Source organism: Cynoglossus semilaevis, chromosome 5, assembly GCF_000523025.1.
Source record: "Cynoglossus semilaevis isolate Cse_v1.0 chromosome 5, Cse_v1.0, whole genome shotgun sequence".
NCBI classification, from domain to species: Eukaryota; Metazoa; Chordata; class Actinopteri; order Pleuronectiformes; family Cynoglossidae; genus Cynoglossus; species Cynoglossus semilaevis.
Window position 1 is genome coordinate 6,913,365 of NC_024311.1, and position 16,983 is coordinate 6,930,347.

The 16,983-nt window shown below is 46.2% G+C and overlaps 1 protein-coding gene across 6 annotated transcripts in view; it reads left to right on the forward strand.

Annotated features, from left to right (window-relative positions):
• Positions 1 to 16,977, forward strand: part of sema6d (semaphorin 6D) — a 48,048-nt gene extending 31,071 nt beyond the window's left edge. For 3 of the 6 annotated variants that reach the window (XM_008310175.3, XM_008310178.3, XM_008310177.3), the window contains 19 exons: positions 3,901 to 4,066; positions 4,436 to 4,547; positions 5,264 to 5,324; positions 5,500 to 5,562; positions 5,679 to 5,780; positions 6,101 to 6,191; positions 6,394 to 6,513; positions 6,965 to 7,053; positions 8,149 to 8,366; positions 8,445 to 8,576; positions 9,605 to 9,760; positions 10,252 to 10,425; positions 10,563 to 10,703; positions 10,862 to 10,936; positions 11,482 to 11,540; positions 12,990 to 13,046; positions 13,455 to 13,640; positions 14,992 to 15,236; positions 15,360 to 16,977. In XM_008310175.3, the coding sequence (XP_008308397.1) occupies positions 3,901 to 4,066; positions 4,436 to 4,547; positions 5,264 to 5,324; positions 5,500 to 5,562; positions 5,679 to 5,780; positions 6,101 to 6,191; positions 6,394 to 6,513; positions 6,965 to 7,053; positions 8,149 to 8,366; positions 8,445 to 8,576; positions 9,605 to 9,760; positions 10,252 to 10,425; positions 10,563 to 10,703; positions 10,862 to 10,936; positions 11,482 to 11,540; positions 12,990 to 13,046; positions 13,455 to 13,640; positions 14,992 to 15,236; positions 15,360 to 16,496 (3,384 nt within the window). In that variant the 3' untranslated portion in view covers positions 16,497 to 16,977. The remainder of the gene's footprint in view (positions 1 to 3,900; positions 4,067 to 4,435; positions 4,548 to 5,263; positions 5,325 to 5,499; positions 5,563 to 5,678; positions 5,781 to 6,100; positions 6,192 to 6,393; positions 6,514 to 6,964; positions 7,054 to 8,148; positions 8,367 to 8,444; positions 8,577 to 9,604; positions 9,761 to 10,251; positions 10,426 to 10,562; positions 10,704 to 10,861; positions 10,937 to 11,481; positions 11,541 to 12,989; positions 13,047 to 13,454; positions 13,641 to 14,991; positions 15,237 to 15,359) is intronic. The other 3 variants (XM_008310180.3, XM_008310179.3, XM_008310181.3) reach the window with 3 other exon arrangements.
• The last annotated feature ends 6 nt before the right edge of the window (positions 16,978 to 16,983 follow it).

The following is a 16,983-nucleotide window of genomic DNA, read 5'->3' on the forward strand; positions in this document are numbered from 1 at the left end:
CTTGTGTTTGTTTTTTTTTTGTTGTTGCTTAAATTAATTTATAAACAACAGAAAAATTGCAATATGAGAATTTTTGAAAAGAAAATCATAGTAGTTCCAATACATATATTACTGAATACTGCACAAAAACAGATCTGGTTCTATCAGTCGATCTGATTATCGACCGCTCGTCCTGAAATTCCATCCTGGATGTTTTTCACCCTAACCCATGTTGTTATGATAAGAACATCCAGGGTTGACTCCTTTTACAGGAGTCCCTCGTTTTCTCCCCCCCCCCCCCCTCTCCCCTCTACTGGGTTTTTTTAAATGCACGGTCTGTTCATGACCACTCACTTTTGTGTGGATGCTTTTTCTCCACACACTCTGATGGAGGTCATTTATACGGGTTGGTTTGATTTTCTAATGGCTGGACTGGTTTTCTCTGTTGTACGATCTGTATCACGATACAGGGGCAACAATACGATGTATTGCGATATACTGCAATACTATAGTGATGACGATATATTGAGTTTTTTTTACCCCACTGTAACTGTAGTCAAAGTGTGATCACAGTACAGACTCTGCTGCTGTTCCATCTGAACATCAGGTACTAACACTGGAACAGAGGGATCTACATTTGGAATCACTAGAGGAGAAAGAAAAGAAAATGAACCAACAGGAATATTTGACTGGGGATTGGTGATAAAAAATCAATACACTGATGGAGGAGATTGATACAGTATCAGGAAAGGAAATATCGACATATCGACATATCAATATATTGTGTCGCCCCTTCTATTGTTGTTGTGTTTTAGGTTTCTAGTCCTGTACCAGCGTCTGTCCCAGATACTACGCTGTGTACTTCTCTTCTGTAGTATTTAAGACAGAGAGTATAAAGTACCAACCCCGTCTTACGGCGCCCCCTTGTTTGGATGAAGCTGCTGACAGCTGTTCACCTCTGAACATGTTTCCTGTGACTGAGTCAGCAGTACTGACAACAACAACAGTCAGCAGTACTGACGCTGACAGACGACCACAACAACCGTCCTGTGACCTTCACCATCAGATCCTTACTGTAACTGTACAGTATTTCACAAACCCATTACTCATCATTACCCCAGACCTGTAGTAACCGCAGTATCTCAATTACACACACTTGATGAGTACTACATGAAGGTATTCCTCTGATCCTTCTATATTTCAATGACACGTCAGCAGGTAGTAATCCTCTGTTGGACTGGACCTTGTCATAGCTTTGCTACCACACAGTATACTGTGTATATATATACGGGAATCAATCGGTCGATCGTGGAGAAAAGTTGGAAACGTGAATCGATCGGTCGATCGTGGAGAAAAGTTGGAATCGTGTCTTTAGCCACTTCAAAATTTGATGCAAAACAGGGCGTGGTGTTGTTGTTGATCGAACCATTGAGTCAACATTGATTTCAGGGTCACGTCACCATGGCTACAGGATCGTGTTTGTGATTGGAGGATTAATGTAGGAAGGGTCTGAACTCTGTAATATCTCCAGAAGGGGGAGTTGGTGAGAAGTTGACTTTTCTTAGTATCAGAAAACTTGAAATCTAACGTCAGCAAATCAGCTGAAAAATTCATTTTATTTAAATGTATTATTTTTGAAGTTTTGTTCATACATCAGTACTTTACAGTACAGTACTTCTGAAGTAAATTCACTCATTTTACCTTCAGTGTTGAATAATGGAAATAATCAGTTTGAGTGATTGCACTAATTATAACGGTATGTAGTACTGTTGTATATATTTACAGCATTATTAAAGGGAATGTTCTGGGTTCCTGTCCAAACAGTTCCATGGTGTACCAGGTACGGACCAGGTCAGGGTAACAGGAAGTCCATGTATTGCCTCCACTTCCTGTGTGGATCAATCAAAGCACTAATGGGTTGACAGCCAGTGCTTACTGCCCCGGAGCAGGTGTGCTGCGGGGCTAATTGAAAAATAAGTCAATACTACTGCGCTGGTGCACGCGCTCACACACACACATACACAGTCTACGTGTGTGTGTGTGTGTTTCCCAGTGTGCTCCAGCTAATCCATTCCTCTGCCTCTGTGACGTCTCCCAGTAAATTGTTTATATCCGTTCAGGCTTTACCCGCATGAATAATTTGTTTGTCTTATAAATATTTCAGCGTACACCACTCATTAATATGCACGTACTCCGTCTGTCTTTATGTACTCGGTAACACTGGTACTGCCACTCCCACAGTACTTTATTATCAACGCCGTTGTTGACGTACGATGGTTAGGACCAGATGCTAACACGGAGATGGAGATGAACTGACTGGAGTCTCCTGGTCCATGGTACAGTCGCACCAGCTGAGATTTCACCCCGAGGCACTGGTTCCTGTAGAAATGAGGCGAGGTCAGCACGGAGACGGTGACGACGGAACTGTGCTAATTAGTCTTGAGGACCTGGTTAGGCCCAGAAAGGACCGGTACCAGCACAGATGTACAGACGCAGCGGGTCGGCCTTAGCTCTAACAGACTGAACATCCGCTGCGTCCAACTCACACTCCCAGAATCCCCACCGGTCAGTTGGCTGACCTTCTGTAGACAGCAGGTATAGGTGGGGAGGGGGTAGTGAGTCCGACTGTCAGTGTTGCATCTAAATCAGGGGTTTCAAACATACGGCCCGTGGGTCAAAACTGGCCCACTACAGGGTTCAATCCAGCCCACGAAGATTTTCTAATAAACTTATATTTGTTTTCAGGAAAACAAAGGGGGAAAAATTCACTTATTTTTCTATTATAGTTAATTGTCATGTCATGATTGTACTGGTCCGGCCCACTTACGGCATCTAATCAGGCTGTATTTGACCCCTGAACCAAAATGAGTTCGACATCCGTGATTTAAATAAATCTCAAAGTGATGATGTCATCAAACGTGTACGTTAACCAGTTCAAGCTAATAGAACATTCACTGATATTTACTACTGGTTGAAGGTTCCACAAAATTTACTAGAAATCTTTACTACTGGTTGAAGGTTCCACAAAAAATGGTGTTTTTGGACTCTGTGGTGCGTTCAGTGTCCATGTAGCCGTAGGTTAGTGTTTTGTACTTGTGTTGATCAATAACTGTCCAACAGATTTTTGTTGTCGTCTGTCAGCCAATCATGTCGTCAGCCTATTTACATTACCCACAGTTCCTCAGTGCAGCCTGCAAGACCACCAGAACACATCCATTTATGTATGAGTCAGAAAACAAGATGTTAGCCTCGGAGGAAAGACGATGTTGACGTTGTGTTGCCTTCACTGGAGTTCAGCCAAACACCGAACAGACAACAACAACATTTACAACAATAAAAACACAAAAACACTGACACTGATACCACCGAGGTAAAACGAGAAAAGTGAGAGAGAGGGATCGGGTGATTGGACCAGAGGTTGTTGGCTTTTGTTGGAATGAACAGAGATTATAACCAAGGGTGCGGTTCCATTCCCTGCTGCCTGGCATCGACGTAGTCCGACAACGGAGAGAAATAAAAACAGGAATGAAGCATGAACAGAGGGAAATGCTGTGTTTGTTTTGATGGATTTTCCGCTGTTGATTATTTTATTTGGATTCATTCCATCGTAGAAGTTGCGCTGAAGACTTATGTTGTTCTGGAGACTGAACACCACGACAACGTCAATCTTCGTTTTTGTGGAACAGCTGCGTGGATTTATCTTATCTTTGGGTCTGAAGTGAAAATCGGAAACGAAACAATTTAAAATCTGTAACAAATCTAACCTTCAGTTGGACGTCTGAATTTTCATCTTTGTTTTGGCGACGATGCTAACGAGCCAGCGTTAGCTCGGTGACGGTGCTTTCAATGACCGTCTGTCATTGGCGTTGTTCGCTGCAGAAATAAAGACTAATGTTTTTTGCATTCTGTGTGTTTTTCAAGGTAACAACTCGGCCGCTGTGTAACAGGAAGTGCTGTCTACGAGCAGCCATGAGCCAGAAAGCTGCGCTGCTGCTGCTGCTGCTGCTGCTGCTGACAGCCACACACACTCTCCTCGCAGCCAGCTTCCCAGAGGACGTCGCACCCCTCGATGTCGTTGACGCACACTGTAAGTACACGCACGCAAAGCACCTCCGCAGAGTCGCGGCAGAGATTAGGGCGACAGAGACATCGGCGAAAAGTCGGCGTCTAACCTTTACACGTCCTTATGCACACACCGTCACATCAGCACTTCACACACCGGCCCGTCGTCCAATCAGGCTGCTGCATGGCCACTGCCGCAGCAGTCAGTGAATGTCATTGGAACAGAGGCCGAGGAAATCTGATGTCAAATCCCCGAACGCACACACACGGACACACTCCGTAAACACGGGAGGTCTTCCCACTGAAGCGTCGACACCAAGTGAAGGACAGCGTGTGTGAAGGTCACCGCCGGTGACGACCAGTTTCCCTCTAACTGCACATGTGACTTTTACAGTTTCACGGAAGTACCCGGTGTTCAGGGGCCGGCCCTCTGGCAACGAGTCGCAGCATCGCCTCGACTTTCAGCTGATGACCAAGATACAGGACACGCTGTTCATCGCTGGAAGGTAATCCCCATATATATGCCATGAAGCCCCCCCATCTCTAATGTACACCCCACACACACACACTCACTCATCCCCTGGCAGGTAAACAGTATCACGGAGGAGAGAGTAAAAAGCTCTTAGTGTTATTGGATCTGTGGGGTCCAGCCCACGTCTGGTGGATACGGCCCACATTGATCCAGGAAAGTGCTCCATCAGACTAGAGTGAGAGTCGGACCCAGTGGAGGATTCTGGGTATCTTTAAATATTTTTGCAGTTTATGTGTTGGGGCATTAATCCCATTAATCCCTCAGTCCTAATCTGGTTTCAAACAGGTCATGTTATCCAAAGAGTTTAGTTGTAAGCAACAGGACTTCTTCTAATTCTAGTCCTAAGTCCAAACTAAAACTTTTTTTTTATATCTTATTTTTCATGCCAATAATTTGAATATCAAGACCATTTTCCAGCGCCTGTTGTTCTGTGTAGAACAATGATCTAGAACTCATCTCAGAGCGACTGAAAAAAAAAAAAACCCTTAAATTGAACTTTACCACCGATCTTAAACAACGCCCCCTGGACTGTTGTGATGTAACAGCAGCACCAAGGAGCCTGAGGCTGATGTTCTGAAGGTCCAACCATCCGTCAGTCTCAGTTACACCAGCGTCACCTCCTCACTGGAAACACACGCTCTGTTGTTGTGTGTGACTAAAGTTGTGTGTTTTGTTGTGGTCTGTCCGCAGAGATCAGGTGTACCTCGTCAGCCTGCGAGAATCCTACAGGAATGAGATCATTCCTTACCGGGTAAGGTTCTCGCCACGAGCTGCAGCTCCGACCGCACACTGAGGTTTCCATAGAAAACACGCAGCCATTCATCAGGAGATGGACGGCCTGTAAAATGACACTGGAGCGTGAGTGAACGCACGTGAAGCGTCTACTGTGTCTAATACCACTGTCTGCTGTGTTGGTGTCTTCACAGAAGCTAACATGGCGATCGGGACAGAGCGAGAAGGAGATGTGTGCCGTGAAGGGAAAACACAGAGTACGTACAGAAAACGAACACAACAACGGCATCCCAAGAGCGTAGTTTTCTGTGGCTGCTCACAGACAAATCACAGACGGTGCTCTAAACGCCTCGTTGTTTCATGTCTGTTTCAGGACGAGTGCCACAACTTCATCAAAGTCTTGGTTCCCAGGAACGACGACCTGGTCTTCATCTGTGGGACGAACGGCTTCAACCCAATGTGCAGATACTACAGGGTCAGTGTCCAGTCTGAGCTACAGCGGTCAAACGTTAGCTTTGGTGTCTGTACCAGGCTACTAGCTGTCAGCTGTTGTAGCTAACGTTAGCTAAAACAGCTGACAGCTAGAGTCACAAAAGCAAAATGTCATGGTGGCAAAAATGAGTTTTTGTTCAAACAAACTCCTCCCCCTGCCTCCCCCTCATTGTATTCCTTTTTCCAAACACGTGACAGCTCGTGATTGATTCTCTGCTGACTGTTGTTTGTGTGTTTGTGTTTCTTTTGGCGGCTCGTCTTCACAAACCCTCTTTGATGTGCGCGTGATTGTTTTGGCTTCAGCTGGATAACCTTGAGTTGGATGGAGAAGAGATCAATGGACTGGCACGATGCCCGTTCGACTCCAAGCAAACCAACGTCGCCCTTTTCGCTGGTGAGGGTCACACACATGTCCGCCCACACTGGCAGTGATGTGTTCTCATTATCACCTCGGTGTCTCTGCCTCAGTGAAGTCGGCCTGCAGCGCTCATAACTGGGCCAATTAGACCGTTTAAAAGAAGAAGTACAACGACAGAGTGAAGGGCGGCGTAGCTAACGCTAACTCTGCCTCTTGTTGGTTTTTTCTTCACTTGTAGAAGGGAAGCTGTACTCAGCCACCGTGGCCGACTTCCAGGCCAGTGATTCCGTCATCTATCGCAGCATGGGTGACGGCTCAGCCCTGAGGACCATCAAATACGACTCCAAGTGGCTGAAAGGTAAAAACGTCAACCCCGGGGTCTCCCTCGGCTGTAGGAAACAGTCGAGATGTTTTTGTTAGAAAAACAAACCATTTGCGATGGTGCAGATAAAAAATAAAAATGATTTCCCGTTAAACCTCTGTCTTTAATCCAACTCTGATTTAATTAAAGTCGTTAAGGTAACTCTGGGGTTTCACTGAGTGTCTTCGTTACGTGTCGGCCGGCACCTAGCTAAGTGCTCACGTTAGTTTTCATGGTAAATTTAACGTATATACATATCACTTCCTGGACTAAAACACACTTCACCCACTTCTTCTGGGGTTTGTTCCGTCCCTCTCTGGTAATCTAGGTCAACCCCCGACATATACAGTCTTGTTCCAATCCCTGAAATATTCAACGTGCTCAGTGTTGGTGACGGAGCAGAAACACACTTCATCTCTGTCTCCCTCTCTCACTCTCTCTCCTGCAGAACCTCATTTCCTCCACGCAGCAGAGTACGGAAATTATGTGTACTTTTTCTTCCGGGAGATTGCAGTGGAGCAGAGCAATCTGGGAAAGGTGAGACGGTGTTTTTGTGCTTCACAGGTCTCCATCCAAACAGAAAGGGTTAACCCCCCACCAACACCCACCCACCCACCCACCCCGCCCTCTCTGTGCTAGCTGCTCCTGTAACAGGGCACGCCGGCGATGACTAAAGAATTTTCATCAGGCTGCGTTTTCAGGGAATATTCTGTCAATGTGAAAGCGTCCCACGGTCAGACGCCGTGTCTCCCTCAGAGGCAGAACTCTCCGTTTGTGTTTCAACATTTCTGTGACGAAGTGTCAAATGTGCGATGGCTCGTGTCCGACCTCGGATCTGCCTCGTGACGTCAGTCAGTTTCACCCATCAGCCCCGGCTTCATCAATATTTCAGAGTGACTAATTCTGACGTGACATCTGTCCTTTAATAGAGCTTTGCGTTAGTGAATTATTAAACCTGAGCTGGTGAGCGTCTGCTGCTTCACTGACGACACGATGTGGAAGAGATACTGAAAAAATAGAAATATTTACAATGACGCGCGGAATCACTGACTGGACGAGTGAAGGACATTAAACTGCTCAGTCCGTCCATCGTCCACTTTTAACTCAAGGACAAGGACTTTTAAAGACGTAAATCTTACTCGTAAAATCTGAGCATCGTCGCTGATTTATCGACAAAGAGACAATTTAAAAATTGACCTCTGGTACTTGTGATTAGTTCCTTAATATTTTTATCAAACAATATTTGAGACGGTTCTTCAATCATAAAGCCTAACAGTGGGTTCTTGACAAAAATCATCTTCTTCTGGCAATATTTGAGACGGTTCCTCAATCATAAAGCCTAACAGTGTGTTCTTGACAAAAATCATCTTCTTCTGGCTGGCAAATAACCTTTACGCACATTACCGCCACCTACTGGGCTGGAGCAGCAGTAATGTTAAAATGTCTAAATAAGTTCCAGCTCAGGTTAATGCATACACGTAAACCCATGTGGGCCAGACGTGAGTCTTCCGGGACACGAGGACTGTTTGGTGGACGGTCAGAGCCAAGTAGCTACAGGAAGGATGTATACATTATTCAACGTTTTTAAAAAGTTTCAGTCATGCTCTTCCATTTGCCCTCGGCTCCTCTCAGGTTGTTTACTCCCGCGTGGCTCGGATCTGTAAGAACGACGTTGGGGGGTCACAGCGGGTCCTTGAGAAGCACTGGACGTCCTTTGTGAAGGCCCGGTTGAACTGCTCGGTGCCTGGAGAGTCCTTCTTCTACTTCGACGTGCTCCAGTCTATCACTGACATCATCAACATCAACGGCGTTCCTTCAGTGGTGGGGGTGTTCACCACGCAGATGAACAGGTGAGGCACGGCTGCCCGGGGGGACGATGGGGGGGTCACAGTTCAAACAGGTGCGTGACATGTGTCTGGTCTCTGCAGCATCCCAGGGTCGGCGGTGTGCGCCTTCTCCATGGACCAGATCGAGAAAGCCTTCATGGGCCGCTTCAAAGAACAGAAGACGCCCGATTCTGTGTGGACGCCATACCCAGAGGAGAAGCTGCCCAAACCACGGTACCTGCTCCATGTTTTTATTACATTTTGTCTGTGTCAAATGGAACTGAAGGACCGGGAACTTTTTAATCCTGAACCTGAACAAATCGGGGCCTGATCCATGCAGTTAGAACCAAACGAGCAACCATTAAATATTCAGGTCGATTTGGAGTTACGACACAAGAAAGGTGCCTACGTGTTCTCACTGTTTACACATCTAAACAGGGGTTAGGGTTAGCAAAAAGGTCACCCATTAGTCCTGGTGTGCTGACGGGGCGGGGGGGGGGTTGTTCTTATGCATATTGGAGATTAGATTATTTATTCACCCTTTACTGAGCCTAAGCGTGAATGTTGGTGTGAATGACTCGCTCTTTTTGACCCTAAACAGACTGAAAGAACGGTTGAATTAAGAGTCGAGAATCAACTCTGTCACATTCTTGGAACGAACACCGGAGTCCCTGAGAAAACCCGTGTCCACATGGGGGGGGCATGCAAACTCCACAAAAGACGTTGTCTGGTCTCGTCAGGAAACAAAGCAGCGTCACAAACATCCCACAGCTCCACTGCAGCCCAGAAGAAAAGAACTTTCAGATGTGAAACATGAAACTATTTCAGCTCGCTGTCGTCGTTCGTCGACACTTTCTCTTTTTGTTAGCCGTCCATAATGAAGCCTAGGATGTCACATATCTGAGCCTGAGAGCAGCGCTCACTTTGACCCAGTGCTCGTTCACCATCTGCTAATGAATTAATAATTAACATGGCATAATTAGACACTTTGCATATTTAAATTGTGTACAGTCAGCGCATATATTAGCGACCGTCGCCTTTGTCCAAAACACCAGAGAAGCAGCTCATTAGCTCAGTGAATCATTGATGTGGGGGGAGTGGTGTACCCTGGGTTTCCAGCTGAGGCCTCTCTGTGGGCTGCACCTGCCCCTGCCACTTCCTGCCCTGCTTTTACCTTCCTCTGTCTACATTAATGTGACTGTTGTGTACGTGTGAGGGCAGATTTCTGACCTTTGACCCTATTGATGTGTCCTTGATCCTAGACCCGGGAGCTGTGCAGGTCACGGTCCAGCTGCTTCCTATAAAAGCTCCATCGAGTTCCCTGACGACACCCTGCAGTTCATCAAGTCCCACCCACTGATGGACGCAGCTGTGCCTTCCATCAGGGACGAGCCCTGGTTCACCCAGACCCGTGTCAGGTACGAAGCAGGACACAGACGTTTGATGTTTGTCCACAAAAAAAAGTCCTCGAAAAGAAGTTCTGTCACAACACAGCACAGTGCAAAAGTCTTAGGCCAGTGCAGTGGTTTCTGAACCTAACAAATCAATGCAGTTTTCCCTACGGACACATAAATCAGAAAAAATGATCTGCCCTGCTGCGCCCCCCCTAAGGGCACCCCACCCCCACTTTGGGAACACCTGGGCTATTGGATACATTTACTTGGCCTTTTTTGCAGCTTTATCATTCGAAGTATAAAAAGACAAACATAGAAGCTAACTGTTGTGGTAAATATCTGGTTGGCAGCCCTGGGCGGGGCCACACCCTAAATGACATCAAAGTTATAGAGTATGCAGCTAGTCAGGGGTGTAACCTTTGACCTCTCAGAACTAGTCAACAGTCAACATTACTAACTCGTCTCTGCTAACGTTGCTAATTCCTGTACCATGTGACCGTCTGCTGTGCGTACAGGTACAGGCTGACGGCGCTAGCAGTCGACAACGAAGCAGGACCCCAGAAGAACTACACCGTGATGTTCATCGGTTCTGAGTCCGGAGTGGTCCTCAAGGTTCTGGCCAAGACCACGTTTGTGTCCCTGAATGACAGCGTGCTCCTGGAGGAGATCGACGTCTTCAATAAGGCAAAGTAAGGACACGTCCTGTCTCACCGGCGCCCTCTATGTCAAATATATTTTTATGTCTTTTGGGGAATTTATGTACAAATAACATTAAAAAAATCCATTCAAAGGCGATGTTTCATTGTCCCGTCTGTCTTCCTCTCAGGTGTCTGTCCAACCATGATGATGACAAGCGCGTTCTGTCGCTGCACGTGGACAAAGACGCTCACAGTCTGTACGTGGCCTTTTCAAGCTGCGTCATCAGAATTCCCCTAAGTCGCTGTGAGAGACACTCGTCCTGTCACAGGTGAGTCAGACGCCTGACACTGAATCACTGAATCACAGCGTCTTCATGGCCGCTGGTCAAAGGTGTGAGTACCGATAACAGGAGCGTGGTTAATGTTTAGTTCCGTCCCCGGTGTTCCTGCAGAGTCTGTCATTATTTAACCTGATGTTCTGGTCCAGGTCCTGCGTCGCCTCGAGGGATCCTTACTGTGGCTGGAAGTCTGGGGCCTGTGAGAGGATACAGCCCGGTGTTACGTAAGTTCCTGATGTACAGGAGGACTGGAACTGTTTTGTCCTTTTAAAATAATGACCTTCATGAATGAAGTTATTTCTCTGAATCTCCACTTGAGTCTAAACTGTGGGGTCTTTGACTCCAGGTCATGACCTTCCCCTCTGTCTGGTCTCAGGAATGAAATCCAGTTCCTGTGAAAATCCTTCCAGTACTGTTTGAATGTCATCTGTCGTCTTTTCCCTGCCATGAAAACAATTTAAGACAAAACCTAACGACAGTGAATATCAACTGGTGGCCCGCGGGCTGCATCTGGCCTGCCAAACTGTCTAATCCGGCCAATGAACTGGATTTCAAGATAAATTAAAGAGAAAGAAGAAAGAAGAAAGAAAAAGAAAAGGAAATAAAATTCCAAATCAGCAGCACAAAAAAAAAGTTTTTAAATTGAAATGAATGCTGTGTCTCTTTGGGGGGGCCGCCCCTCAATTTTGGAACCACTACAAGCAAGTGACAGCGAACAAAGTCAGTCATTGTTATTGGTGTGGTTAATGTTCTGGTTCTGTGTCCTCAGGTCTGGGTACGAGCAGGACGTGGAGTCTGGAGACACCTCCCACCTGGCCGACTGTCCTGGTACTTAACATTTACTTTGTTCATTCAATGCCATCTGCTCTCACACACACACACACACACAAAGATGCCGACACAGTGACACACTTAACACCAACCCATTTGTCACTTACACACTGAGCCTGTACACTCACACAGGTAACTACTACAGTACTCCCCCCCCCCCACTCCCGTGCACATATTCCTGTGCAGTACACCAAATACCTGCACCACAAAACCTGCCTGAATACTAATCCTGGACGTGTACCGAGGAGGGTCCTGCTCAGCTGGTGCCAACACACTGTCGGACTAGTACTGATGGTGACTGGTACCGACTGAACATGACCCGGGATTAACCTGTGTACTAATCAGAACCAGAGGCTTCCACATCAACCAGCTAGAAATGACACTGAGTCAGTGAGTGACATCACTTCCTGTTGTTGAAATTCGGGATGGTCCGACAATGTGGTCCGTCGCATCGACATCAGTTACAGCGTGAGTGACTGTGGATTAACCTAGCGCTGTGGTCATGTATCGTTATTGTAATATATAATGATAACTGTGAAAATATTGTTAATAATTATGTCCGATATGAACTATTTGCTAATGCATGTTTGGCGAAGCCCAGGCATTGCTAATAATTATTACATAATTATGCTACTATCGGGAAGATAATATCGGTCGGACGATTTTATCGGACATCCGTATTAATAATGAAAATAATAACAATGACAAAAAGAATCCTTTTGCTAGTGATAATAATAAATATTTTAAATCGTTTACGTAGCACTTTCTAAAAGCGTAGATTTACAAAGTGCTTGACAACACATAAAAAATACCAGAGGAGAAACAATTCAAATCCAGGCTGCAGTTAAAACAGATCAAATACATGAATCCACAGTGAGACGTGTCTAATCTTCTCTGTTTTTCTTCTGTTATGTGAAGTTATAAAAGTGCATTTCACTCCAGATATATTCCGGTCTTTTCTCTGTGGGCCACAGTCAGAGGGAGGTCTTTTATACACATTAATTATAATTTCATCTCTGCAGGAAGTTTGACTTTCCTGTTTGAATTTGAATGTCCTGTTTGTCCAATCAGAAGGCAGTAAAATCTGTGAGCGTTTAAATTCAAAGCAGTGTTTTATTACCGTTTTATTCCTTCCTCCAGGGGAGCAAATATTTGTTTCACAGTTTGAACACCTTGGCAGTTTGAACACTTTGGCCTTTTTTTACAGTGTCTTTATTAAGCACACACACGCCTAAATAAGGTGAACGTTAACAATGTAAGATAAGATAAGGTAGCTGCAGTGCTGGTATCGTTTGTGTATCGGACCATCCCCAGTTGAAACTCAGTGATGTGCACTCGGAGTGTCTCTTTCTTATGTTTTGTTTGAGTTTTTTTTATTCTTATTCTTCTTATTATTATTTTCAAAGGTTCCTTTGTGCTGATTTCTTGTCCTTTGAATTCTTTTAGCGTTTTTGGGCACTACCTCAGCACCAGGTTACAAATCATTTGACGACCCCACCTCTGGTTAGTTTGATCTTTTACTCAAATGGTTTCCTACCCTTAGTTCAGCATCTCCAACCTCCTCCTTCCATCCATCCATCCGTCCTCTCTGTCCCCGACACCCCTCCCTGGAATGCTAACGTCACCTGGTCCATTTTTATGGTGGTGAGAGGCAGTGGCTCCAGGCGACATCAGTCATCTATCTCAGCACCGACTCACTTCCTCTGTTTCATTCATCACTTCTTCTCTCCTGACCTCTTGCATGCCCCACCAACACCTCATGACATCACTAGTGTTGTGTACCAACTCCTAGTTGTAGTACTACTACCTAACGTCCTCATCAGAACTTCTGAACCTCGAGCCAAAGTTCTGCCCGTGGTCTGTACCTCTGAGATGATTCTCTGTTTGTTAACTATTTGTTTGTCACCACAGACATGGAGTTGTCATCTGCGCCCGTCACTACCACCCAGCACAGTGGGCCCATACACCCCCCACTTCACAATCCCACTCAGGGTCCTAGTTCTGGACCCGGTCCAGAGCACTACGGCTCAGGTTCTGTGCTGCAGGATGACCCAGCAACCTCCTATTCTTTAGACTCTATCCCAGGGGGTCATGAGGGTAAGGCCCACGGGGGAGGCAGCCAGAGCACTGTGTTCAGCCAGAACTATTGAGTACTTACTAAAATCAGTTACAAATGCATTGAGTTCCTTTTCCAAAATTCAGGACTTGGACCGATGCACACGGCAGACGTTCATTTGTTATAGATATTTTGGTAGATTAATGTATTCTCAATATTATTTGTGAGGCAGAGATGTTCAAACTTTGATTTGAGTGAAGGTCAAAACTGAAAAACAAATATTAAATATTGTTACTTTCTTTTTAATTGTCCTTAGAACTTGTTAAGTTAAAGAGTTAAAGTTAAAGGTGAAAGAAACATCAGTTTTTTGGTAGCCATCAAGTTGAAGATAATAAAGAAATACATATATTATCATTAGTTTGTATTATAAAACGTATATATTTATACTTAAAAGTATAAATAAACAAATACTATTGCTAGTTTTATAAGTGTTTTAGGAACAGAAATAAAAGAATGTTTTTTGGTCAACAGTTAGTTGTTAACAGGTAGTTTAACAGCCTGAATTAAAACATTTAAAAAATATATATTATCAAATGATATTTATTAAACGATACTTTAAAATTAAGTAAACTTCAAAAAAAAGATCTTCAGAGAGAATGAAAAATAACCATATGGTCATAAACCACATTTGAATGTCACCTCTGACCTTTGAGCACAGACTTTGAACCTCCCTGCTGTATATGATTCTTTATCTTCTGTTACTATTGTTTCTTTTTTCTTCTGTTCCTTCTCTTCAGTTATTCATTCACTCTCACTCTTTAGCTCGTTGACTCTTCTATCGCCCCCTCTCTTCCAAAATAAAGTTTAACTACAAACACAATAACACTTCCTGCTGGCTGGTAGATGATTGACTGGGCTCCTCTGCCACACCACTCTGTGGCCCCACATTAAATCACTAACTCTTTCAATGTCTGTGGTTACTAACAAAGTCTCTGAAAAGCTGCGATCTCAACACCTGGACGAGCGCTTCTTCTCACTCTGACCGACTTCCTCCTGTCTAATCCCCCGTCTGAAAAGACGACCTGATGCTTGAACTCTCGATTTCCGTAAACAAGTCTGAACTAATATTGCATCGCTTTTCATTGAAGGTGAATTGGATGTGGGTACCTAACAACTTCTCACCATTCTCTGCCTCTTCATCTCAGTGTCTTTGGATTCTTGGCTGTTGGCGACTGATTACAGTTAGTGGGGCTGAGGTTGAAGGAGAATCTGATGCATGGTCAGGTTTAGAGCTAGCGTGCACATCTGTGCTCGTGACTAGGGCAGGGCGCTTCAAGAGGCACCTGGGCTTCAGTCATCAGGGGATTAACCTGAGCCTTTATTGTTTTCTAGGTGTGTGGGAGAACCAAGCAGGTGAGACCAACCAGCTGGTCCACATGAACATCCTCATCACCTGCGTCTTCGCTGCTTTTCTTGTGGGCGCGCTGCTGGCCGGGTTTGTTGTGTTCTGCTTTCGAGGGTCATTCCTTCACAAACCACGACCGCAGGTCCACAAGGATGCTGAGACGGCCCCGTCCTGCTCTAACTCGGCGGGAAGCTTTGTGAAGCTCAATGGCCTCTTTGATAGCCCTGTAAAGGTACGGCCATAAAAACTGCTCAAGTGCTGCTTAAAAGTCTCATAAAAAGTCTAAGTGCCATCGTTAGAAAAAAATGTTAACTGTTTCTATTCTTATCCTTGTATTTTGCGGCGGCGTTCTTAGGAGTACCAGAGCGACATTGATTCTCCAAAGCTGTACACCAATCTGTTGAGCAGCGGGAAAGACCTGAACACGCCCAGCTGTGACACAAAGACCGTCATACTGCGGGAAGGCTGTCAGCCCCCTGAGCTGGCGGCCCTGCCCACCCCTGAGTCCACACCTGAGCTTCAGCAGAAAGGCCTTCAGCCCATCAAAAACCAGTGGGAGAGGCCGCAGGGAAAGGACAGCAGGCCTCACAAGGAATCCAACTCATCGGCAACAGCCAAGAGTCCGCAGTTCCTCACCACCTCCCCCACCCTCCCAAATACCACTTCCCACTACTCTCACCATGCTCTGGGACACTCCCACATTCCTAGTGCAGTTGTCCTACCCAATGCAACGCACGACAACCCCGGCCACGACAATGGAGAGGAAACGTTACCACATGGATCTAAAAGGAAACTGAAGAACTCAGAACCGTGGGGAACCAAGAAAGACCAGAAGAGGTCTGTGGACGCCAGGAATACTCTCAACGACCTTTTAAAACACCTCAGTGACTCGGTGGCCAACCCACAGGCCATTCTTCAGGAGGGTCCAGGACCCCAGCTGAGGCCACATCTTACACTGGAGCCCATGGAGGAACTGACTGAAGTGCCCCCCCAGGTGCCCAGTCGTGAGGCATCTCTATACTCTCCCTCCTCCTCCCTGCCAAGGCACAGCCCTACCAAGAGGGTCGATGTACCGCTGCCCAGCACCCCCACCTCGCCAACAGGCAGCCTTAGCATAGGAGGGACACTGGAAAGACAGAGAGGGGGCTACCAGCTGCACCGTAGTGCATCTCACAGGCAGTCCCTGTCCACCTCACCCAACGGGGTAACTATGGGGGTTTCTCTGTCACGGCAACACAGTATGAACAGGGGTGGCTACATGCCCCCAACACCCCCCTCTAGACACGACTCTCATGGCGGAGGGATGGGGCCGGGGATGCACTCGCCCCACCCTTCGTCGTTATCAAGACAGAGCAGCTACAGTGGGCATGGCTCACTCCCCCGCACTGGGCTTAAAAGGACTATTTCACTAAAGCCCGACGTGCCCCCCAAACCTAATGCTTTCTCCCCACAGACTCCACAGATGAGAGTGGTCAACAAGTACAGCTACTGAGAGCACGGACACTCTCCGCTCTACAGCTCTGACTCACGTGGCCTTGGGGGTGGGGGCTACTTGTTGATGGGGTGAGGCCTAGTGTGTGTGCGTACTAACTCGAGGTGTGTTTCCCCTTTAAGTGGTATGCACAGTCACACGAGCTGAAAAGGGAAAATCACATGTGGCCAAAGATGCTCCTCTGGTTTCTGTTTGATCTCCATCGCCGTCAAAGTAGCCACAACATAGAAGCAGTGGTTTGTGAGGAATCTCCCACTGCCTGTTTGTCTCGGCGTGAGTGACGCCTGTTCCCTACAAGGTACAAGGCTTAGGATACCTGCAGGGACTGCTACGATGCCAATGCATGTGGTACCACTTCAAAAAAAAGTGGAATACTTGAAGTATGGGTGTCATTTTTCACTGCCCTAGAGCACTGTCTTCCCACTAATGTGAACGCAACAGGACAGAGGTAAAGATAGACGTTTGCCTTCGCGCTGGGCAGAGGGGG